Here is a 25,098-nt window from a genome sequence, read left to right as displayed (position 1 = left end):
TATATATATAGTTTGTGAGTTCTTGGATCCTTTTGATTTTATATATTCTTAAGAAATGGTTCTTGGGTTTTTTTTGGTCCTTTTTTAGTGAAATTAAAATAAGTTTCCATTACTTGTGAAACATTTTATTTTTTGTGACGTTTCGGCCTTCAAGACCTTCTTCAGACATTTAATTTTAACCTACAAAAATGTATTTTTAAATAAAATTATTTATAAGCATTGTTTTCCTGGTCATAATTAAAACATAGATAAAAATTTGTATAGGAGTCAGCATTGAAATGATGAAAAATTACTAGTGCAAGTCAATAGAACAAACAAAGTGATTAAAAATTGAATAAAAATAGATGCACAACAATAAAACATACATAATTTTTTATATTACGATTACATACATACCTTAAGCCAAAAATCAACGGTTCACTATATATGTAAATTACCAAACAACTAAATGTCTGAAGAAGGTCTTGAAGGCCGAAACGTCACAAAAAATAAAATGTTTCACAGTAACGGAAACTTATTTTAATTTCACTAAAAAAGGACCAAAAAAACCCAAAAAACCATTTCTTAAGTATATATATATATATATATATATATATATATATATATATATATATATATATATATATATATATATATATATATATATATATATATATATATATATATATATATATATATATATATATATATATATATATATACATATTTATAATATGGTTGTCTGTATGCACCTTTATGTCCAAATAGCAACATCTGTGCCAAACTCTATTGTTCCAATGTACCGAACTGTTACTTACCTATTTATTTAATTGTTGTATGGTATTAGTTGGCGTTCAATTCTGTTCTTAAATTCCTGTAATTATTCGACAAGAAAACGAATTTAGTGAAGTTTGAATATCCATAACATTTGTAATGACCTTCTGTATCTACGACAAAGCCGGCAAAAAATACTCCACTGCAGGCAGATTAAAATTCGCCCTCTATTTAAAAAGCCAGAAGCCAACGTACACAAAAACGGAAAACCTAAAACTTAAAATTCGAAATTATATTAAAATTCAGCAATTTTGGGTTTACCTTTTTATAGAAATATTTAATATTGCTAACAGAGAACACGAGCCTATATCGCTCCGATATTTTCAATGGAATTTATGATAAATAAAGTTTAATTAAAATTTGATGACATTATACAGTTTTTTTTTACTTTGATAAAATTAATTACAGAGTTCGCTGTTAGCGATGCTTTAATTTCACTAAAAGTTTCGTCGACGGAGATAAAATTAAAACTTCGCAATGTGTAAGTGTAACGACGATGCTGACGTGAAATGTATACTGGGTGTTTTTATATTTTATTTTCATTAGGACCTCAGAAATGGTGAAAAATATCATTAACCAACTTTTAGAAATATTTGTGATTAGTTTTTGAGTGAATTAAATCTTTAACTTCGTTAATTTCTTAAAAATAATATAGTAGCTTTAATTAAATTGTGGACTAAATAAGCCGAAACACCAAAAATCTTTGTAGAGACGTTGGAAATAAGGCAACAAAATTTTGAAAAAAACTAGGAATCATAATATAGAAAAATTACAAGAATAATTGTAATTAAATGTATAGAGTGAGAGTGTAAATCCACTATATTCCACAGTGAGTTTAAATTTAACATGAAGACCTCTAGTAAACATTTACAGCGTTGCATGGGCAAAATATTATTTTCGTTCGCTTGTCCTTGATACAATTACACACTGTAGTATCCGTTAATCATGTTCTCGATCACGACGTTTAAAGCAAAAAACGAGTTTTTTTCGCTTTTCTTTTTTATCTCCGCCGAACGCCGGCCGGCCGGCCGGGCTTGTGAATCATTCCGTTTTGTCGTGTTCATGTAAATCAACGAAATAAATTTGCCTCCTTAAAAATGCCAAAACGCAAAATAACCAATAGTGAGAAAAAGTGGGAGTTGAAACGACTTCAGAGAATTCAGAGTAACCCGCAATGTTTGGAATCCAGCGATTCGAGAGTGTGCCCTCATCTAGTGAGACATCAGGTAACTTACCTAATACAGAGCAGCACTTACCTTTTAGGGATCGGCAAATTATTAGTTATTGCCAGCCATATGTTTATACAGAAGAGTGAAATCATTTTTTATATCGTTGATCATGCGATCCACGCCATACGGTAACACTCGTTACCTTTTTATATCGTTGTTAGCAACGAAGGAGAGTGAAATCACTAGATTTCAACAATGCTCTCCTGAATGACTAAACTGGAACACTAAACAGCTCCGTGGAAGGTCCCCGGACCCCGAGTAGAGAGAAGGGGGGCTATGGTATCGGGTAGGTTCGGTGTGTTCGTCATAGCAAAGTCATGTCACTGAGCCCCCGTGTCAAAAAAAAAGGGGGGGGGGGGTAACAAAACGGGGCCCACTCTGGGAGGATCACTTCAAAAAAATCGTGTACACCTAAGCAGTATCTGCTCTTCTTAGAAAATTAAGTACTCTCTTCGTTGCTTACCTAGGGATATTCTGATTATGGACTTAAACAAATTTCAATGACAAAAAAAAAGGTTCAAAGTTCACAGCGGATCCACAAAATATTACCATATCTACACACTGATTGCGCCAAATTAGCCAAGACAGTAAAAACGGACGAACAGTTGTTGGGAAAGACTTGCATAACTTTTTCAAAAACAACGAAGCACTAAAGAAGTCAAGCATAGACCGAAAAAAAAAAAAAACTTTCATCAAACCGGTGGTCGGGTAGGCAGCAAGTCTCTAATCTACAAGCGATTTCTTGTCAAACAAATAGTCCAACAAAATAAATTGTAGGATCGCCGAAAAAAACTGTGTAATTATGCAAGAGAGCAAATCGGGCGATTTCAATAGCACTTTCGGGGAACATTCGTACCCAACAGGTAGCACGCGTTACTGTTTGGACGTCTGCGCTAAAATTTTTTATTTTTTGAAATATTTTCATATCCATTCACTTATTTCAATATTATCTTACTATCAAATCCTTTTCTTCGGAAATGGAGGTACTCACAGCTAATGAGGACTATAGGCAACAAGCAGATTAGGCCGATAGTTTTGCGTTGAAATGCAATCTTTAAAAATGGCTTGACAAGTACCCAACAAAAAATGAAATAACAGGAAAATTTAAAATTCCCATTCATTCATCCAAAATCAAACAAACAAACATACATACAGTTAGTCCGTGGTCTATCGGGGCAGTATTTGGTAAAAAATTACAAGTGACAGAACAAGCAACTAATACCAACATATTGGGGACATTTACGAATATTTACAGTTCCTTCTCTCAACACAAAACCAAAGTGTTTCAGAGCAACAACAATGTATAACCTTCCTCAGCTTCTCACTAAACACCTCAAATATGAAAATCACAAATAATTTCAAAATTATAATCTCAGAATGAAGATCCCCAATAAACTAACGTCCTCTCTTGGTGGGAAAATAATATTTTGAAAGGGTCAGAACATAAAGCCGTAAAAATTCGTTATAGAAATTTTTTCAAACGCGTCTCCGTCTGGTGTTAGTGCCTATTGTGGTCGCCAACCTCTTCAATTTGTTGAGCTACTGTTGTGGAATTTTGAAGCTTCTCTGATTTTTGCAGTTTGTATTTTTAAAATTAAAATCGTTGTGAGAGCTACCGGAATTGCCTCCGCGAGATACCGGTAGGTAGACAGGTTGGCGACCGCTGGTCTAGATCATTATCACTCGATACCGAATACGAACCGAAATACCGAATACTAAAAAATTCGGGTTTCCTAAAGTAGATCTATTCGCTTCACGAATAAGCAATAAGTGCAAAAGGTATATTTCCTGCCTTCCTGGTCCAAATTTTTTGGCAGTAGACCCTGTCACTATTCAGTGGAACAAATATTACTTTTACGCCTTCCTACCTTTTTCCTTGCGCTACTCAAGGGTTTGATAAATCTATTCAAGATAAAACGCTTGGTATTGTAGTTGTACCGAATTGCCCCTCTCAACCGTGGTACCCTATTTTTAAAAGACTGTTGCCAGAAAATCTCATCTTTTTCGAGCCTAATTTCAATCTAATACTATCCCCCTTCGGAACCAGGCACCCACTAGCTAGGGAACTTTCCTTGGTGGCAGAGAAATTATTCGGCGCCCTCCAATGAAGAAACGGAGACGGCAATATCAACTATGGTCAAGTCCCTAGCAGAAGTCATTCTCAATCAGTACTCAAGTTGTTTCAAAAAATATGGGACTCCTGTCATCAAAAACACAACACAGACCCGCTCTCATATAACATAGGTAACTGTCTAGAGTTTTTGAAATGTGCATTGAATAGGGGGGCATCTTCTGTTATCAACTTCTACAGATCGGCTCTGGACTTAAACTTTTCCCCCAAAGAGGTTGATACAAAAATCATTAACAGATTTTTAAAAGACGTTGCTAACACAAGACCTCCAGAGCCTAACACCCTGTACATTTTCCACTTGTCCTTAAGTCAATTGAAATAAGAAAAAAAATAGTTTAATCCAAAAAATTTACATATTGATTATTTCTTATAGAAAACTATTTGATAATGTCGAAAAGTAACTATTAAAGATGTGTGCGCGTTCGTATCCATACTACGCACCAAAGAGGCAGAAATGAAAACTTCAAGGTAAGCAGTTAAAACTCTCCGATTAATCATATTTGATACAGTCCATTTTTCTCCTCAGAGAGCCATTTGTAAACCAACATTTTAAATCAAATAAATCGTTTTCACAAATATGTATTGTATTTTGAGGTAGTTTTTGTTCTCTAACTCTCACATTTTTAATTTTAAATTAATTACTTGAGTCAATAATTAAAATTTGAAGTTTATAGAAATTTTATCGAAAGAAATAAAATTTGAGATTTGGGGGTGGAAAAAAGTACGACGGTGTCAAATTCTAGAAAAAAAATCCCCAATAAAATCGTTTAATTTGTGAGAAGCGAAGAAAAAATATTATTTATCGTAAACGACTCATGCAGTAGACAAAATTCTTGAAAGAAACGCCGAAGATTTGGTTGCGCAGACTTTTATTCTTGGTGATTTTTTGAAAATGTACAGGGTACGTCGTTTATTTGCAAAAAAACTGAAAAATGGGATATTAATTATTTATTAATGAAAAGGTTATGTTACACTTGTCAATTTTGTAGACATGGCGATATGGTCCGTATGGAACACTTTTGCACGGGGTATTTGGGATATTCTGTGATATATATATTGTAACTTTTCTTTCAGACATTTTTTAGATCAAATCCAGGGTGTTTCAGTATGTAAAAAAATTTAAAAGACTCTTAAAATTCAGATCAAAATTCGTGAAAAATAGGCCGCATCGAGAGCTACAGTTTTTGTCTTAACGGCTTTTCATTATTGCACACGCGGAAAAAATCCATATGAAAATCGCAATTTCTCGCGCCCTGTCTAGAAACAATTACTTTATTTACTTCTACGATGCTGCATAGTTCTAAAAAAGTTCTAAAAAAAATCATGGACCAGAAAGTCTAGGAGATCCAGAACCATAAGATTTCCTTGGTCCTTGGTCATTTATTTTTTATTATATGCTAAAACCTACAAGACCCTGAAAATTATAAATTATATAAATGAAAAATTATATATGATGAGATAATTTGGTTTAAGTACTGTTGTTTAAACTGTGTCGAGGGTTTGTACCAAAGTTTGATACAATATTTTTAGTTCGGCGAGTGGTTATTTTAAAGACACTTTATGCAGGGTGCGTGCACAATACAATTCCACTAGTTTTGCAAAACTTTCGTAGTGGTCCGCAGGGTCACGATAGAAAAACAATTTCATATTCAACGACATAAATGCTTCTTTAAAATACAAAGCCGTGGAGTGCCAACCAACTTTGAGGATTGCTGTAAGGAAGCATAAGTATCTTTGGAAAAGTAATTTCAAGTAATTTTCAATTATTTAAAAATATTCAGGAGGTTCCACAGACAAAAATAAATCATTCTATTGTTAATTAATTAACTACTTGTTTTCAAAATATTAGATTGAAACCATTAAATTTTGCGTAAAAAGTTGCTTTGGAAATACTTTCATCGAAATACAAAATTTTCGCGATTTTTTAAAATGCACATTTTCTTTCAATAACAATGTGCGGTTTTTACAATTGGTTTTCCTATAGAAAGTAGACTATAGTGCGTGTCTCATTTGTACGGCGTATCATCTTTATTAATAATGCTAGTTGCTAGTATGTGTCACAAACGGAAGGATTTTTTGGAAATTTTGCGAAATCTATGATGATAAAAAGTAATATAATTGAGCTTTGTTTGGGTAGGTATGGCTTATGACGAAGTCGAATTCTAAATAGTCGCTAGTATATCATTTTGTTTTAATAAAAAGAAAAAAACAATGGTAAACGAGGCAAAAAAGAGATCGCCGGAAAATCATTTCCGTTTTTCATCCCTGAAATCGATCCTGCTGGAGAGTCCCTCGTCGTAAACTGGAAAAATCTGGTTTTGAAGCGCATTTGTTTTAATTAATTTTTTGTGCGCAACTATTTCGCGGAATTAAAATCGGTGTTTTCGGGCAGAAGGTAAAAGTTTAATAATGCATACCGACGATTTTGCGTAAACTTTCACAAACAAAAAATTCCCGTGTACATGGATGAGAGAAGAGTTTTACTCTCTTTTTGTGGTTGGATCGTATTTATATTTAACGAGACAGTGATGTGAGTGGTAGGCCAACCGATTTTTAGGTCTGAATAATATACAAAGTCTGGCTCCTGACTTTGTCTGTCAGTGTTACACGCACACAGAGCAAAGCGAAAACTTCTGTAATATAATAACAATCGTGTTGGCTTCAGAGCGCTCTGTCTGTCTGAAACAGCTGCTTTTGACTCTCGACTTGTTTTATATGATGAATTTCTTATCTCACCGAGAGCTGAAAAAAAGGGTTAGTTTTATTTGCAGCATAAGTTGAAGTGAAATATACGGGGAACGGTTAAAATATGGAACAAATTAATTCAAAAATCGGGTATTGCATTTCAAGAAAAATGCTCCATTTTTTTTTTAATGGAACACCATTTTTTAAAATCAATTTTTGAATACTGCATCACATTTCACTGTGAAGAATTAGTGAGCAACTTCCATAATTGATTCGGTCACGGACGAAAGACTGAAATTAGTATACAGGGTTCCCCAATCTCGATGCTCTATTAGAAGTATCATTATTTTAAAAATATTTGGGATTTCCGCGTTCAACATCTAACTCCAACCAAATATTATAAACTACAATTTTTATTACATTACATTACATTACACCTTTTTGGAGATAAACATTAAGTTTTGTTTACGACTTGTTATTAGGTTCCTATATCATACAGGGTATTTATTTGATACAGTCAATTTATCTCCTCAGAGAGCTATTTTTTAACTCACATTTTAAATAAAATAAATCGTATTAAGAGACCTGTGTTGAATTTTGAGCTAGCTTTGATTCTCTAATTCTCACCTGTTTAATTTTTAATTATTTATTTGAGTAAACAATTAAAATTTCAAGTTTCTAGAAATGTTATCGAAAAAAAAATCCCCCAAACTCATTCTTGATCTGAAAGCATATCTATTCTAAACTGTTTTGGAGTTAAAAGCACAAAAGTAGAAGTAATGCAATTTTTCCTATAAAGTCATGGCGAAATAATTTGTCCCTTTCATTACTTAGCATTTATGGAACAATTTATGTTACTTATGAATACATGTTATATCGCAAAAAATAAATTTATAAAATTTATGAAAAGAAGCACTTCAATAGAGCGAATTTTGAAGACAAATAAAATTCATAATTATTAGTTACTACAATTTCTTCAACTCAACGACTCCCTCTGATTTTGGTCAAGTATCAGGAAGATACAAACATTTTAAAAATAATTATTTGGATTAATGAGTGTAAATTAAAAAAAAAAGAAATGTTCAACAGAAAAAGCTCATAATTTTGGGTTGCAGAAATCCTTTTTTTTGCTATATTTAACAGTCATTTTTGCTTAAATTTATTTTTTATAAATTTAACTTTTAGTTTTTTGCTTTTAACTCCAAAACGGTTCAAAATAAATGTATGGTATGTCATGATATTTTCGGATCAAGAATGTTAAAATTGGTTAATAAATAAAACATATATAAAAATACCAGAAAGAAAACGACGTATTTATCAATTTATTATTAAAGCGATTGAAATCTTCAAAATCTCAAATTTAAAAATTGTTTGGTTCTTGGCCGTTACTTTTCATTTAACGGTTGACCAAAATCGGTACGTTTAAATAAATGACGAATTTGTCAACTCTTTTTTATCACGGCGATAGGGATTGGGATACACCTGCGGTTTTTTTCCCATTGCAAATTCAGAGATTAATCCCGCGTTTTTAATTAACGGTGTCATCCCGCTGAGTGGGTGGCAACATTAATTAAAAATCGCCTTTTATGTAGTAACTAAAGTTAAAAATGAAAAACCCAAGACCGCGTCAGAATTTCAGAAATTTTAATAACAAAATTACGTGTTTGTCCGTTAACTTATGGTCCCCATGCGCTAGGTTTTGCATATGCATTTGCCAGAATGTCGGATATAATGCATTTCATTCGCACAACTTTCGGACGTGCGGTTGACTGCGCCAAAATTTCTGGGTTAATTTGAAACGATTTATATCGCGGCGGCGGACAACTTCTGATAATTGTTTATAAGCGTATAAATGAAATAATTGAAGCGACAAATTTTGAAAGACGGCATAGAAAATTGACCGGAAATTCCGACCCATCTAGCTATTAGATAACATAGGGGCCGCTAGCTACTAACTTCTACTTTAGATGCCAATCTATTCGCTGGATGCTAGCGATCACATGTTGGAATCTGTCTGTGTCTCTTGTGGAGTTTATGAGCTCTCCTGTAGTCTTCAGTCTGATGTTTCTCGCCCATGACAGCTGCTTTCAACCCATTCCCCTCTTGCATTCCATCTTTCCTTCGAGTATGAGCTGTAGGATTTTATATTTTTTATTTAGAATGATGTGTCCCAAGTAGGAGATTTTCCTTTTTTTAATGGTAGCAAACGATTCTCTCTCCTTCTGCATCCTATTGAGTACTTCTTCATTTGTTACTCTATCTATTCTATTTATGATGCTGGTTTTCATGGTCCACCCTTCTACGCCACAGAGCAAGACAGCCCCCACATAGCATCTTGCGTAGCTCAAACGTAGTTGCAGTTGGACATCTCTGCAGCTCAGTACGATTCTAAATTTAATAAATGTTGTACATGCTTTTTCTATTCTTGTTCTAATTTCCCTTTCAGGTTTCCAGTCTGCATGTAGCCAACAGCCAAGATATTGATAGTTTTTGACCCGTTCCATGAGTTGGTTTTCTATGCTGAGTGTTGCGTTAGTATATATTTATTTGTCACGGCTAATGATCATAAATTTAGTTTTCTTGGAATTGATATTTAGACCATATCGCTTGCCGGTTTCTTTCAGTCCTGTAACGGATTCATGTTTGCAAATAGTACGGAATCATCCGCGTATCTCAACAGTTCTCAAACGTGTCAGTAAAACACTCTGCCGAGTACATATTGAATATTTGTAGTTAGAATATAGTTCCCTGTCTCACTCCTCTACGTATACGGATGTGTTCGGTTCTGATGTTTTGTGTTTTTATATGTGCTCTTTGATACCAGTATAAGTTTTCTATACATCTGAAACATCTTTTTCACCCAAGTCTGTTTTTCGTAATATATCAATTAGTTTTCTATGTTGTACTCGGTCAAAGGCCTTTTCGTAATCATTGAAGCACATGAACACATCTTTTTTAACATCTAGACAGTTCTGTGTTAGTACTAACCAAAACTAAACCACCATTTTGTGCAATTTTCTTTTTAAACGGCGTTCTCTACAAACATCTTTTCTATGAAGATTTAATGGGATCCGGGCAATATTTTGCGGAAATACTCCCGCAAAAGTGTGGAATGTCGAAAAGTGTTATTGTATACTCTTTAATGAAAGGCGTTGGTAACACCAACAAACTATTTCTTTGGACACCGTCACTTTTCGGCCGTGTCAAGGTTCCGATTGCCATGGATCTCAGACCGAAATAAAAGCGATGAAACTTTATAAAAGATTGAGTGAAACTGTAAAATCGTGAAACGAGAATATTCATTATATAATGGTAGTGGCTTAATAGCTATTGAAATTATAAAAGAAAATTTTTAGCTTGCTTGGACAGGTCTTTATACTATTAGGTGAAACGGCTGACGTTTGGACAAACCATAATGTTCCTTTTTACAAAAATGGAAATGTAAACAATGCTAACTAATACACAACTTCCACGGTGTCAAAAAGTTCAAGGAAAGAGTTACTTTGTTCGGTCATATGAAATTAACCATAGGTATTTCTTGTTTTACAAAACGTTTTTAGCAAGGAACGTTTTTCAAACTTTTTTGTAAAAACCTTTTTTTTTATGTTTTGTAGTTCTAATAAACATTCAAATTTGAGTGGAAACGGCGGCCATTTGACTTGTCTAAGTCAACAAGTTTTATAAATGACATTTTAGTCGCGACTTCGTTTCTGCATGAACCAGATAACATTACACATTATAACACAGAAGAAGAAGCATTTTCATTAATCAAATCAGGAGAATGAGGGTAAAGATTTAGAGAAACACAAATTGAGACAAACAATTTTTTATAAACACTATAAAGAATGTTAGTAATATAAATAAAGAATCTACGTGGGATGTTGCTCCAAAAATAGCTATGAAACGTGCAAAACCTTTCATTTATTTCATGTTCGAAAAGACTTTCAGACGTCATACGCCCACTCAGTGAATGAATTCTTGCTGTTTTGCAAAAATATCCTCAAAAATTAATAGTCGTAGAAAAAGTATAGCATGCGACATGTTCATAAACTTCTTCAGACACTCGTTAATTAAGCACTCGCTTCGCTCGTTTCAATCGAAGCTCGTTTATTAAACTTGTTGCATAATGGACTATTATGGGCATAGGAAGATGATTATTAATGTTGATATTGCGAGAGATCCTCTCAACAAATATCAACCTGTGTACGAAAGTTCTCATTTAGTTGGCAGACCGAGTTGAATAATTATGAACTTGACTCAACTCAGCGTAACATGGCGTACGTTCTCTAGTTCTGTGAATTTCATTTAGTGTATGTTGGATGTAAATGCATAGGTAGTACATAACTAGTATTAGCATTATTAGTTACGAGGTTAAAACCACCTCATCACCCCCGTTTCTCAAAAACGCAGTTCATTCAAAAAACGATCCTCTTTATACGGAAAATAATATTTTTAAAACCTAATATTAGTTTCTCACTTTTGTATTTGATTCTTATAATACGGTGTTCCTCATGCCTAGTTGCGTATTAGTTAAACATCGAGCTAATCAAGAGAGTTTTTTTATTTTTTATTGATTAAAAATTTATATTTGATTTTATCACGTTTACTGTTTTTAAAAAAATAGTTTATGGTAATAGCATTCCTCTTCTAAACTAAATGGTTACTACCATATAGATATTAGATAATATGGTAGCCTTAAAGTAAGGAAGGGAATGATTTACGAATGCTTCTAAACTTCATTAACCTACACTTTGGGAAGATATTCAAGGACTTATAAGATCAAAGATTAGAATAGCAAAAGACGAATGGCTTAAACACGAATGCTCGGTAATAGAACAACTGCAAAATCAACATAATGATTTTAATATGCACAAAAAGCTAAAGTGCCGGTACATATATAAAAATGAGACACAATAACAACCAGTTAGTCCTCGACAGCAAAGAGAAGATCAATGTTTGGGAAAAGTATATAGCACACCCTTTTGAAGACGACAGACCCCCAGTTCACACCATTAACTCTCTAATTGGTCCACGGATCACTAAAGAGGAGATTGAGAAAGTTATACGTAATTCAAAAAATAAGAAAGCAACTGGCCCGGATGAAATTCCTTCAGCAGTACTCAAACTCCTCGATGAAAGAGGTATCACCGCACTGCATAAGGTGTTTAACATCATATATGAGACAGGTCACTACCCTGGGCAATGGCTGATCGCAACTTTTATGCCCTTGCTTAAGAAGACAAATTCAAGAATACCACAGACTTATTAGCCTAATGAGGCATGCCCTAAAAATATTTTTTAAAATTATGCACCAAAGAATATTCTGACAGTGTGAAAGACACATAAGCGGCGATAGAGGCAATAGTTGCAACACAAGTGCTTGTTAGAACTGCTATGACCGGAGAAGGGATGTTTGCCTCTGTTTCATAGATTATTAAAAGGCATTCAATCGCCTACGGCACCACAAACTAATGCAGCAGTGTCCTTAAAAAGCTGGATATAGATCAGAAAGACATCCGATGCATTGAAAATCTATACTGGAACCAAACAGCGCAAATAAAACTAGACAACAATATGTCCGACAATATACAGATCAAAAGGGGGGTGCGCCAAGGATGCCTGCTGTCTCCACTTTTATTCAACTTATATTCCGAAGCAATTTTCCAAGAGGCCCTGGAGGACATGGAAATGAGAATCAAACTTAATGGGACGTGGATTAACAATATCCGTTATGCGGACGATACCATCTTAATCGCTGATAATAGCACGACCTACAACAACTGGTCGATAAGAGCAGAACAAATCAATGGGCCTAAACATCAATAACAAAAAAACAATTTTTGATAATTTCAAGAAACATAAATATGGTTGAAAACGTCGCCATAACATTTAATGCCCTTAGAGAGGGGTTTCTCTTTGAAGACTGGGCATCAGACAAAGAAAGAACATGTCGCATTCAACAAGCTCGATAGGTTTCGGAGAGTGCTTACCTGCCTCCATTTTGATCTTAATCTACGACTGAGATTCGTAAAGTGCTACGTTTGGTCGGTGTTTATTTACGGCATGGAAGACTGGACATTGAGGACGACTGCAATTAACAAGTTGGAGGCTTACAAATACCAGTTTTTGCACATACTGATCGAAGGTAAAATTGAAAGAAAGAGAGGAATCGGAAGGAAGAAATATCTTGGCTACGAAACATCAGGCACTGGACAGGACTACAAGATATAGAATCCTTAATACAGACCGCAATGTGCCATTTTTTTTAACAGCGATCTTCACACATTTAACTCAGGATCTAGCCATATTTTGAGAACTCTGCAAGGTCCTAATGGATAAAAATGAGATTTGAAATGGTTGCTTGTATTAAGAACACACTCATGGCCTCCATATATCTAATAGCTATATGGCAGCTACATTGGCTTGACGCCCTTACTGGCATTTTACGAGGTGTTTTCAAAAAGTAAGATGACTTTTAAACTTAATCAAAATTAAATGTTGTTCCCTTCAAAGCAACCCCCCAGATATAATACAATTGTGTCAACGTTTTTTGCAATCCTCGAAGCACTTCTGGTAAGCACTTTTTGATATTGCTTTGAGTTCTTCAAGCGATTTTTTCTTTATTCTCCTTTTTGTCATGGGTTTCTTGAGTTTTGGGAACAGGAAAAAGTCGCAGGGGGTCATGCCCAGTGAATATGTGAATATGTTGGCTGAGGCATGATTGTCGTTTTGTGTGATGTGTGTTGATGACGAGTGAGCAGATGTATTATCCCATTAATTGTGTTCCAACAATTCCGGACGTTTCCTTGGCATTGCTTCTCGCAAACGGCGCATAACTTCATAATACTTTTTATTGACCGTACGACCTTATTGTAAGAACAAGCAAAATCTTGACATTTTATCGAACTTGACGTGCTTTTTTCGGTCTTGGCTATTCTGGGTTCTTACGTTGGGGCGACTGGGATTTGATTTCGACGTCATAACCATATAGTCATGATTCGTTGCCAGTTTTTGAGCATATCAGGATCACCATTGACGTCCTTTAACAGTTCTTCAGCGATGCTCCTTCGAAAGTCCTTTTGTTCAAAATTAGGCAGTTTCGGAACATATTTTGCTGTTACACGTTCCATGCCCAAAACAGCGTTTTCAGCCACTTCTCTAATAGTGATTCGACGATTTTTCAACACAATTTGTTTCACTTTTTCAATGCTTTCAACGCGTCATCCGTGTCTTCTCGGCCATCTTGGAACAGCTTATACCACTTGTAAACATTTTTTTTTGCTCAATGTAGATTGACCATATGCCGTTGTCAAAATTTCCAGTGTTTTGCAGCACTGTACTTCATTTTTTTACCAAAATTTAGGGACATGTGTACCAACATAACAAAAAAAATATCTAAAATCGAATGCACGCAGCCGGACCATTTACAAAAGTCACCTTATTTTTTGAACACACCTCGTATATATTATAGTATTTTCATTTAACCCACGAAAGTTAAACTTATAGTGTTTTACTATAATTTTATTTTTTACATTGTTCATTTGCATTTGTTTTCTTCATTATATTTTTGGATTATGTACAAGGAAACCCATACCGCCGCCCCAAACTCTATTTAAACTACTTTTCAAAGCATTAAAAGCGCGTTTTTAATCAAAGGCGTGATTTTTGTTTGATCAGCGCGGCACGTGCGCCTTTGTTCCGAACATTTTTCAATAATCCATGGTCAAAAAAAAAAACGTCAAAGGCTGAAAAAAGTCGTCTGTCGCCACTGAAAACTGACATGCATTGTTTAATAACGTCGCTTAATTTGTCGCCCCGCCAGTGAACGGGGTCGTCGACAAAAAAAAAACAATGAAAATTTAACCCTTTGAAGATTTTTTTGCAGTCGATTTTTGCGGCGATTCGCCAATGCGATTGGTTTATTAAACAGCCGCTGAAGCGATGGCGCTTTTGTTATTTATAACATGGCGCGGAAAAAGTCAAGGTTTTTCCACCTCCCATTTTTAAGGCGGGAGAATTAACTGACCCTTTGGGTCCCCAGGGAAATAAACGAAACGTTGACTTTACAGGTATCAATGGAGAGAATCAATTTTTTCAGGTTTAAACAGACTCGCAAATGGCGTCGACGAGAGAGTGAGAAAAACTATGTGAAAGAGTAAGAGGGGGATCAGTGGTTTTCGTGTCTTATCTATCTTTGTCTCTGTCTTCATTGCAACTATATTCCTTCATAAATAGTATATTAAATATCATGAATGGTATATATATAATTATTCTCTCTTTTAAAAGAAATAAATATTAATTTAAAAAAATTAAAGGGAACAATCTGCTCAAACAAGACATCTATACTGGAGCTTTCATCGTCACCATCTTTCGCAAGTATAAGTATTGAATTAAAAAAAAAATCCGTGCCTGTATTCCATTCATATTAGACTACAACAATCTGGTGTCATTCAAATTTTATTGCAGATAAGAAACCGGTGAAAACAGAGAACATTTTTTAAATGGACTTTACTCAGTAACAGTTTTGAAGATACTGAGGCCGCTGCTGGTCAGAAAGGACTTATTTCAAACAACAGGTAAAATTTCAATTTAAAAAACGTAATTGAATGCGTGGGTTCATTGTGCAGTACTTTTATACTTTTATTTTGTTACAAATAATATCTAGTCGTTTAGGTACCTTTTGTGTCAAAAATGAATTCTATCTTAAAATCTTTACGCTGAAGAAAACGCACACACTGAGTTATAAATCACTCTGTAGAATTGTGTAGAAGTAGCTACGTTATATCCCAAATTCGTCGAAAGAAGAATAAAGAAAGTATTTAGCGCAGAGAGAAAACTCGCATTTACCGCGGGGATATGAATCTTTAAGAGACCCGGGGGTGTTATCATGACACCTTTAATAAAACGGAAGATATTGTTCAAAGTTTCACGAATTCTCATCTCCATATTCATCAACTTTGGACGTTAGGAGTTGGAATAGGCAAAATAGAATCGTAGCAAAAAAGCACTAAGCCACTTCCATTTTCTTGATGAATATGATTCGCTGATATTTTACTATGCTTGATATATTAATATTTGAGCGAACAGAGAAATATTTGAAGCGATTAAAAAAATCAGGGCTTGACTATTTTATATCGAATAAAATTAATAAAATATGTATAGTAACAATAAGAAATATTGCAAAATTGATGGCACATTATCGATTTACACATTCTTGAGGCACTTTTAAAAATCTTCTTTTATTGTTTCACCGTTGGCTATCAACGAATTAAATAGGGTGCTTTTTTTAATGATACGAATAGCTCCAAAAAAGGAACTAATTTCATTATAGTTGCCTGGGACCTTTCTTTATGGTTTTTGCCAGATATACAGAAACTCTGTTTATGCTAATACTCCTCTAACTTTTGAAGCCACCATGGAAAAAATGTTGAGACATACCATAACTAATAACCCGATCAAGTCAACTAGTAAGAATTAGTGGTAACCAACATGGCCGCTGACAGTTCGCTAATTCTACAATTGTTTGTCCCTTCTCTACGAACATATAATAGCCGCCCGAGCTGAATCAATTTGGTAAATGGTAAAAATGAATCTTATTATAGCCCGAAAACAAAATACGATAGTGAGTTCCTCTCAAAAATCGATCCACAATGCGCCATCCGTTTTTCTAGTTACTGCAAATTACTCGTGGAAACATATAAATTTGTCACTATACTCTTTCCTTAAAATCAAAAAGTAGGTGGATGAAAGCGAGAAATAAATTACCTGGACAAGCTCTCCATAAGCGCCGCCACCTGCTGTGAAGTTGAGGAAACAGAAAAACGGAATTTCCGTAGGTCTTTTAACTTCAAGCTCGTAGGTGCGCCCCACGATGCCATAATAAGATATATTACAAGCTAGAACAAAAAAAAAACTTTTATTACAATCAAAACAAAGAGATTTTTATAAAAGCATTATATGATTTCCGCGAGAAATGTATATAACACCGTAAACGTTTTCCAATTTGAATGGCTATCAAGTTATTTACTTAAAATAGACAAATTCATTAATAAAATATTATATTAAAGAGTAAAAGTCATTGTTTCACACAATTCCTTGCCAACTTGACGACCTCTAAATTATTTTTTCTTTGATTTCTTCAATCGAACTGAATTTAGAAATTTGGATATTGGAAAACTAATTAGTAGTAAATATTAGCCGCAATTTTTAAGTAATTCAAGAACTATGGCGTCATCCTGTGTTATATTCTGTTCAAAATTCTTATCCATAAGCACTGAACTAAAAATAATGAGACATATTTCACGGTTAAAGGATGGAGTGCGCAATATATCCTGAACTTCAATAGGATTTATTGAGACTAGGAAACTACTCAGCCCTGAATAAGCCCCCAGCCAGTTCGAGAGTTGATGTAAAATTCGAAATCGGTTATTTGTGTACGCGAATGTTAAACGGGAAAATAAATTTACCATGAGCCCGACTAGAACTTTTAACATTAGCCATGAACGCAGTCAGAATGTTTTCGGGACGTAACAAAAAATCTTACTTGAGCTGGCTTTTTAGGAAAATACAAACGAGCGGGATTAATTTGAGTAAAGCGCAGAATCTACGACATTCGAGAAAAATCGGCGCTTATCTGCACTTGTTACACGATATAGAAATCATTATCCAATTTGGATGCACGCCAACTACTTTTAACGAGGAGTTGGTAGAAGCGTTGCAATTTTCCAATATATCTTTAATTAAAATCCTCACATTTGGCAGAGGAACTTTGTCGGTTCGCATGCCAACTTAAATTTATACAAAGTATTTCAGTAAATAACGTTAATAATACAAAAACTTCTGGGTGTTAAATTTTCATTTTTTACAGTCACATTTTATATATTAGCGAAAACAGGATTCAACCTTTTCTCAGTTTAGGTGAACACCGGCCAAAAAAATAAGCGACTGTCGATAAAATGAAGGTTGCGTTGTTATAAATCAACATATTGTATACTAACTGGCAAATTTAATATCAACTACGCCACTGTCTGTAGCGTCGCCCATAAAACTCAAAGGAAAATACGTGATGTACTCCAACGCCTGAAAATAAATTTTTCTTGTTATTTCGGTTCGATAAATTCAAACCCTTTAAGTTTGAATGTGTGCGGTCCGGTGCAGTTTCTGCATAGCAAACAATCGGGGCAAATCTGATTTTCAAGGGGAAAATGAAGATGGCGCTGGATTTCGTTCTTCACTCTTAAATCACTCATAAACTAATAAAATAAAATTACGCATTTATTGTTAGTCCCGAGGCATCTCATCAATTTTTTTTCGAAACAACGATGGAAAATTTAACATCAGTACTGACAAATGTTAACGACATCTTAAAGATAATTATTGATAATTATAAATCTTTTTTTTAAGTGGTTTTCCATTCAAATACGTGAATAGTTAATAACAACTATTAATAAGTGATCTAGTGGGTGAATAAATGTTATTTTTAATGGAAAAATGACTGGTAATACTAAAAATTTGGAAAAAGCTAAGCATGTCAAATTGTAAACATGTCAGCTACCGGGTAATTTTGATGTTCTTAGAAGGTATTGCAAAAAAACTAATAAATAAAAATTATAACATTTCATTTATTCTTCAATTTTCCGGTATTGAAATTTTTCCCAAAATCTAACTTTTGTTAGCGTTAATTTCTTCATATTTTAGGTTAGACTAAAGATATCAAAATGCGATTTTGGCTGGGTTCGTTGTTTGACTATCTAATGACATAAATTCATATTATTATAAGCCCCGCCTGGTCTATCATAAGAAAATATTTCAAAACCTACCCCCCACCCCCCGCAACACTTGCAGAGATAGAGGAAACAAGCATTAAAAAAAAATTTGAACTTTAAAATTCTAGAAAATTAAAAATTAAGGGAAAAGGCAGCTAAAGCGCGAGAACGAAATCGACCATCATTTTCGCGGGGTTCAATAAATTTTGCCCATTTAAAATTCTTTCTGTCGCTCCCCATTTATATTTTGAATTATTCGGGATTTAAAATATAATCATTTTAGCCGTTATCTCCCGCCAGATATGGAAATGCATAGTGAAGAATTTTTCCTCTTTACGTTATTTCGTCGTTTAGGCACGTTTTCGGTTTTTCGTGGAGGATCTTCGCTATAATAAATACCCGACGGAAAACTCGCCCCTCTCATTCTTCCTTATGCAAATATGAAACACGGGAGAATTCCGTATTTTCTTTTGCACACTTTTGCAGTAAATAAATTAAGAATTAACTAAAAAAATTCATATGAAAATGATTCAACAGATTTTGTTCATCGAAAAGCTGATGATCGCGAATTATTAATAAAGTAAACAGGTTAAATGTCATCTTAATATTTGGGCATCATGCTAATTCGAATTGAAATATTTCAAAAATAAATCATAATAATTATTAGAATTTCGGTGGTATTGTTTAGTAAAGAAAAATCTTGTGTTCAGCCAGTTGGTGAACTTCTTATTGAAATTCTAAGAATTCTTTGGGATTTCTGGGTAGAAAGGTTTTAGACGAAATCGTGGTTGTTGTGTTTCCTTTTCTTTCAAATGATTTTGAAGCTAAACAGGGATGGTTTCTCAATTTCAGCCACAGACGTGCGGGAAAAGAAGCAGGTAGTCGTGCCTGAGGCCTCGAGTGAAAAAGTGAATATGATTTATTTTATTATTCTATTATTCTATACATAATAATAAGCGCTAACTCTTTACATATCTCGAAAAATAATGATTTATCGTTAAAAAAAAATTCTCTGATTTTTACATATTTGAAAATTGTACTGAAATGGTAATTCCTCCAGTGGGGAGGATCAACCAGCAACTTTGTTGTTTTGTTTGAAAAATTAAATAGAATGTACACCGTGTGCCAAATAAAACGACCTATACGTTCTGAAAACCTATAGGAGATACGAACCAAAGTTTCATACAAAAGTTTCTTGGACTCTCCTGATTATTTAAAATATTTTAATTTTGTTGACACAGGGTGTCCCAAGGTTTCTCCTCAGACATCAACTTGTTATTTTAAATGGAACACCCTGTATATGTCGACTTGTTTGGAATGCTTGGTTAAAATAAAGGTCACTTTCTTAAGAAATTCCTATTCGAATTTTACATAGTTTAGGCAGCAATTGAGGTTATGTACTTTTTTTCCATATTTTTGATTAGCGCGTAAAAAATTGTGTTACTTTTTACAAAACTTCTGGATTCCTCCTGCGTCCGTTTTTGGTGAGTCGAACTTGCTGACGTTTCTTGTTGGCTTCTTCAGAGCTTGACTGAAACAGTTTCAGTCAAGCTCTGAAGAAGCCAACAGGATGATTGGCGAAACGCCAACAAGTTCGACTCACCAAAAACCGACGCAGGAGGAATCAGGAAGTTTTGTAAAAAGTATTACAGTAGCCTGTGGAAGTTTCTTTGAAGTTTGACAGATGCGCCTCAGCTTATACAGTGTGTCCCAAATCGGCGGTGCCGTTTTGGCGAATTTAATTAACAAAATCTCAAGATTTTCAAGTGGAACACCATATATTTTTTATTCAGTTATCAATTCTAGGACAAAACACAAGTTAAATTAGTAATTTATTTTATATTTAAATTTTACTTACTTTATGAGATATTCGAGGTTTAAGATTACATCCCACTGCTCACATTAGGTCACTTGTCATTGTCATTAGGTATTTTTTAAATAGCAATGACACGATACTACTTCCACTTGTGTAAGAAACTTTTCTTCGTATCTGTTATGGGTTTCCAGATCGTATAGTGCGTCATTTTATTTGGCACACGGTATATAATAAGTACACTAACTATATTTCTCGCCAAGCATGACAAGTATACGTCAAATAGTTTTATTTTTATTATTGAGCAAAACATTTTTGATTTATTGAAATAAGGTATTCTATAGATCAGTAACATTAAAACAAAAATTAAAAATCAAGATTTTACCGATTTGTAGAGAGTAAATTTTCAAGATGTACCAACGATTTCATTATTTACGACTAAAATACTCAACTTCAAAATCAATAAGTCTAGAATTACAGTAGTTAAGTTAATTTAATGATTCAGAATTTTAGATCAATTTTGCAAGTTTAATATTCTTTGTCAGACACAAGGGTGTAAAATATGTACGGGACTATCCCCACATCTAAAAAAATTCCAGACTTACGTGTGCAATTCGGTATTTCGTCGCTGGCATCTGAACAATCTTGCACGCCGTTGCAATATTTCGACATTCCGACACATTTCCCATCGGAGCATTGGAATTCCGATTTTTTGCACGGCAGGATAATCGACCAGGTGGTTGCTAGGATTGTCGTCGCCGTAATTACCCTCAGCATCCTAAAAGGAATACGAGCCTCTTAGAAAGACGTTAAAACAAACAAACTAAGAATTTCGAAAATTTAATAAAAGTCACATGAGAAAACAATGGATGAAGACATACATTTTTTTTTTAGTTATTTGCTTTTTTCAATTTTATCATGCTGGTCCTTTTTTTTCTAAGGCCAAAGGAAATACATATAGATAAACCAATTGGAAATTTTCATAAAATAAAACAAAAATCGAAAATAAATAACCCCAAGAATTGAAATTTGTGCTTATGTGTCTCCATTTAGGGCGACTAGGGCGTGTTCTACTTAACCCATATTGTCCCAATGGTGCGTTAATGTACCATATATTTTATGATTTTTTTTGTCACATCCAGGAAATATTTTTGCACATCCATTTAGAAAATTTATTATTATCACTACTAAAGGACATAAAACCGTAGAAATCGCTAATTTATGTGTAAAGGAAAGATCTTATATATGACTTTAAAAATAAATTTGTATCACATTTTCAAGTAAATCCAAAATAGTAAAATAAGATATTTTGGATTTGTATTACCATTTTTGTTAAGTCTATCGCATGTAGATTACATCCCGGAAAACATACATTGGAAATACTATATTGATTATGCTTTATTTTTTGAAAATATTTACTGGTGAGGACAATAACAATGAAAGTCGTAAGTATTATTTGAATTTACCTATTCTTATGTATTGTAGCAATCCATTCCTTGTAAATTTATGCTAAAAATAACGTGAAAATATATTTACAGAATATACTGACGCGGTCTATATTCCACCCGACGTGAATACCTTGACTGACGAAGAAGATATGAACGATCACATAAATCTACAAGAGTTTGAAGAACCAACTGATATAGTTGGAACTTTCGAGTTACATACACCGAATGATACAGCTGTCCTTCAACAGTCCTGTAATTCATCAACTACTGAACCTAATGGTACTCATCAGATGATGAAACCCTGGAATTCAAAAGAAGGCGTATGCTTTCTGCAAACGACAGGCTTGCTTCTAATGTCAAATGGAAGAAAGGTCAGATTGAGTACACAAATATATATAATATATATATATATATATATATATATATATATATATATATATATATATATATATATATATATATATATATATATATATATATATATATATATATATATATATATATATATATATATATATATATATATATATATATATATATATATATATATATATATATATATATATATATATATATATATATATATATATATATATATATATATATATATATATATATATATATATATATATATATATATATATAGATCAAAAACCTCAGCTTGAAATATTTTTTATGCTTTTTGATGACGAAGTGATTGATTTGATTTTAAATCTTATTTTTCTTTACTTTTAAAAACTGATAAAACAATTACTCAAAGAAATCTTGCACTTGCCATAGATGAAGCGCGTTATGATAATCAAGGTCACCTCATGATTGTTCATGCTAATAAAGACCGAAGGAGATGTAGAAACTGCCACAGCCACGCAATTTACGTTTGTAATAAGTGTAATGGTGCGCTCACGCACCATAAAATATTATGCGTTTTTTTGTATCAAATCAGGTTCTATTTGGAAAACAATCTACTTTTAGTTGTTTTCTGTCGAATTTGAACTTTCTTTTGTATATTTATGAATAGATTATATATTAATCTTATGTGTCCCAAAACATTATTTAATGTTTTTTCCCAGTGGTTCGTTTACGCACCATTATTTTTTTGTATGTTTCGAGTTTTTTATATATATTTTTTAACCCATGTAATGTATTCTTAAGTGCAACAAAAAAATAGTTTCAGAGCAAAAAAGTATTTTTTTTATGCTTGGGATAATATGGCTTAAATATATTACGAAAGTGTGAACTTTTGAACGCGTTATTTCATTAAATAGAAACGTGATCCAATATATTAATACAACTTGTACGCTTTAAGCCTTAAGCCGTCGCAACATTCCGTCCACAAATATTCTAATCGCCAAAGTGTCCCATACAAAATTAAATTCAGAAAAATAAAACATCGATTTATTTAAAAAATATTCAGTTTCCTACAATAACTACGACACTAGTAATTTTTTCTATTTTATAAAATAATAATACTAAATGGGAGTGTTAAATCTGATGAAAATAGTTTTTTCTAACTTTGATTGCTTGTACTTGAAAACGCAGAAAATGTTTGTATAAGTACAAAATCGATTTTGCTATCTTAAGAAATTTGCACTTTTACTTACACGCATTTTATTTCGTTACAATCTTATATCGAAAAAGTGAGGCTTTCATCCTTCACTTCATCATATCTTAAAATATCCTGATTTTTCAGACAGATCGCAGCATTTTTCAGCCTTAGCAATTCTATTTTATTTAATTTAAATTGAAATTGACAAAGAAAGAAGTATCGAATTTCATCGTGACATTTTTGCACCTTTTATTTCTTCCTTTAAGTTTATTTGCGCAATGTTTTCGAGACAGCTGCACGAATAAAACAGCAAATATTCCAGTCAATTCGCCGCGGTGAACTTTATTGCTCGAGTTACTTACACACCTCAGTGGACTGGCAAAAATGCGCTAGATTGTTGAAACGGCCTTCAGCAAACCGGCGAATAAAATGAAATTGAAATATTGCCTGACGCGCGCACCACGAAAAATTACGGCGCAAATGAGAGAAAAGCTCTTTGCAATGTTAATCGTAAGAATTAAATTATCTGACCAGATGTTATAGACGTTACCCAATTTTACTGCAAATAGTTTATTTGTTACAATAAGTTTCAAAAACTCTTTGAAATTTTCATAGCTTAATGTTCAATTTAAACAAACTCTATGTTTTTGTTTATTCTTTGTCAAAAGCCGCAAAAATTTATAGAAAAATTTTTATAAACAAATTTTCTTAAAAGAAAAAGGTATGAGCCTTTAATCTACGACCAAGATTTTTAATTATTTTTATTAAAAGGCAACAAAAACCCAAAACAAAAATATAAATTGTTTAGAAATGTTTAAAATCCTTCAATTTATGTCATTGTTAAGAAAACGTTAGTGTATATTTCAGGAAACATATAAGATGTTCATACATTTATATTAATACGAAAATATCATAGCAAATTCTACATTTCACAAAAGAATGCAAATTATATATTTTTTAATTATTTTAATTTTAATTATTCTATTCAAGTTTTTGATTTTCGCATTTATGTGAGAGAATTAAAAATTAATAAAACCTTGTTTATTCCACTGGAGCAGTAAGCAGGCACTACACATTTTAATAAGCAAAAAATATTTTCTAAAAAACTTAGAGAAAATCTGATTGCGTTATTGACTTTGCATCAAAATGCCTGCCAATCATCACCACACCTTCACTTTTCCATCCTTTGTCCTGGTGTCTCCTTTATCATCCTAATAGAATTAATTACGATGCAAGCAATATTCATCTAGATTGTCCAAATTATGAAATAGCCCTCCATCCTTTTGATATATTAATATCCAATTTTTACATTATGTGCTACTCATAAATTATTAATAAATAAGTATACATAGTGTTAATAACATACGAATAATTTGTTATATATGATGTTCAATTATATCTTGTACAGATAAATAAATATCTTATGAAATTAAATTTACCGCTCAAGTTTGATTAGATATTGCCCAATGTTAATTATCAGATTATATTAATTGGTTAGGTCAAATTAACTATTATTAATTTATTAATATTATTGCACTTCACTAATTGTTTTTTAGAGGAATTAAATTAATTAAATTAAAATTAAATTCAGAGGGTTTTTTATTGAAGTGAAATTAAAAACCTAAACAAACGTTCATGAAGGCTAAGGAGTCTAGAGACAGATTCAAA

At 33.1% G+C, this 25,098-nt stretch overlaps 1 protein-coding gene across 1 annotated transcript in view; it reads right to left on the bottom strand.

Moving 5' to 3' along the window:
* The window catches only part of LOC132699948 (uncharacterized), a 94,723-nt gene that overhangs the window by 38,631 nt on the left and 30,994 nt on the right, over positions 1–25,098 (bottom strand). Inside the window, exons 2-3 of the mRNA XM_060666947.1 lie at positions 21,042–21,214; positions 16,624–16,754 (exon numbers count right to left, since the gene is read on the bottom strand). Of these exons, the coding sequence (XP_060522930.1) occupies positions 16,624–16,754; positions 21,042–21,214 (304 nt within the window). The remainder of the gene's footprint in view (positions 1–16,623; positions 16,755–21,041; positions 21,215–25,098) is intronic.

The sequence above is a fragment of the Cylas formicarius genome, unplaced genomic scaffold, assembly GCF_029955315.1.
Source record: "Cylas formicarius isolate icCylForm1 unplaced genomic scaffold, icCylForm1.1 PGA_scaffold_3__17_contigs__length_32017465, whole genome shotgun sequence".
Classification (NCBI taxonomy): domain Eukaryota; kingdom Metazoa; phylum Arthropoda; class Insecta; order Coleoptera; family Brentidae; genus Cylas; species Cylas formicarius.
The sequence above is the reverse complement of the archived record's forward strand: the minus strand, read 5'-3'. Positions and strand labels throughout refer to the sequence as shown.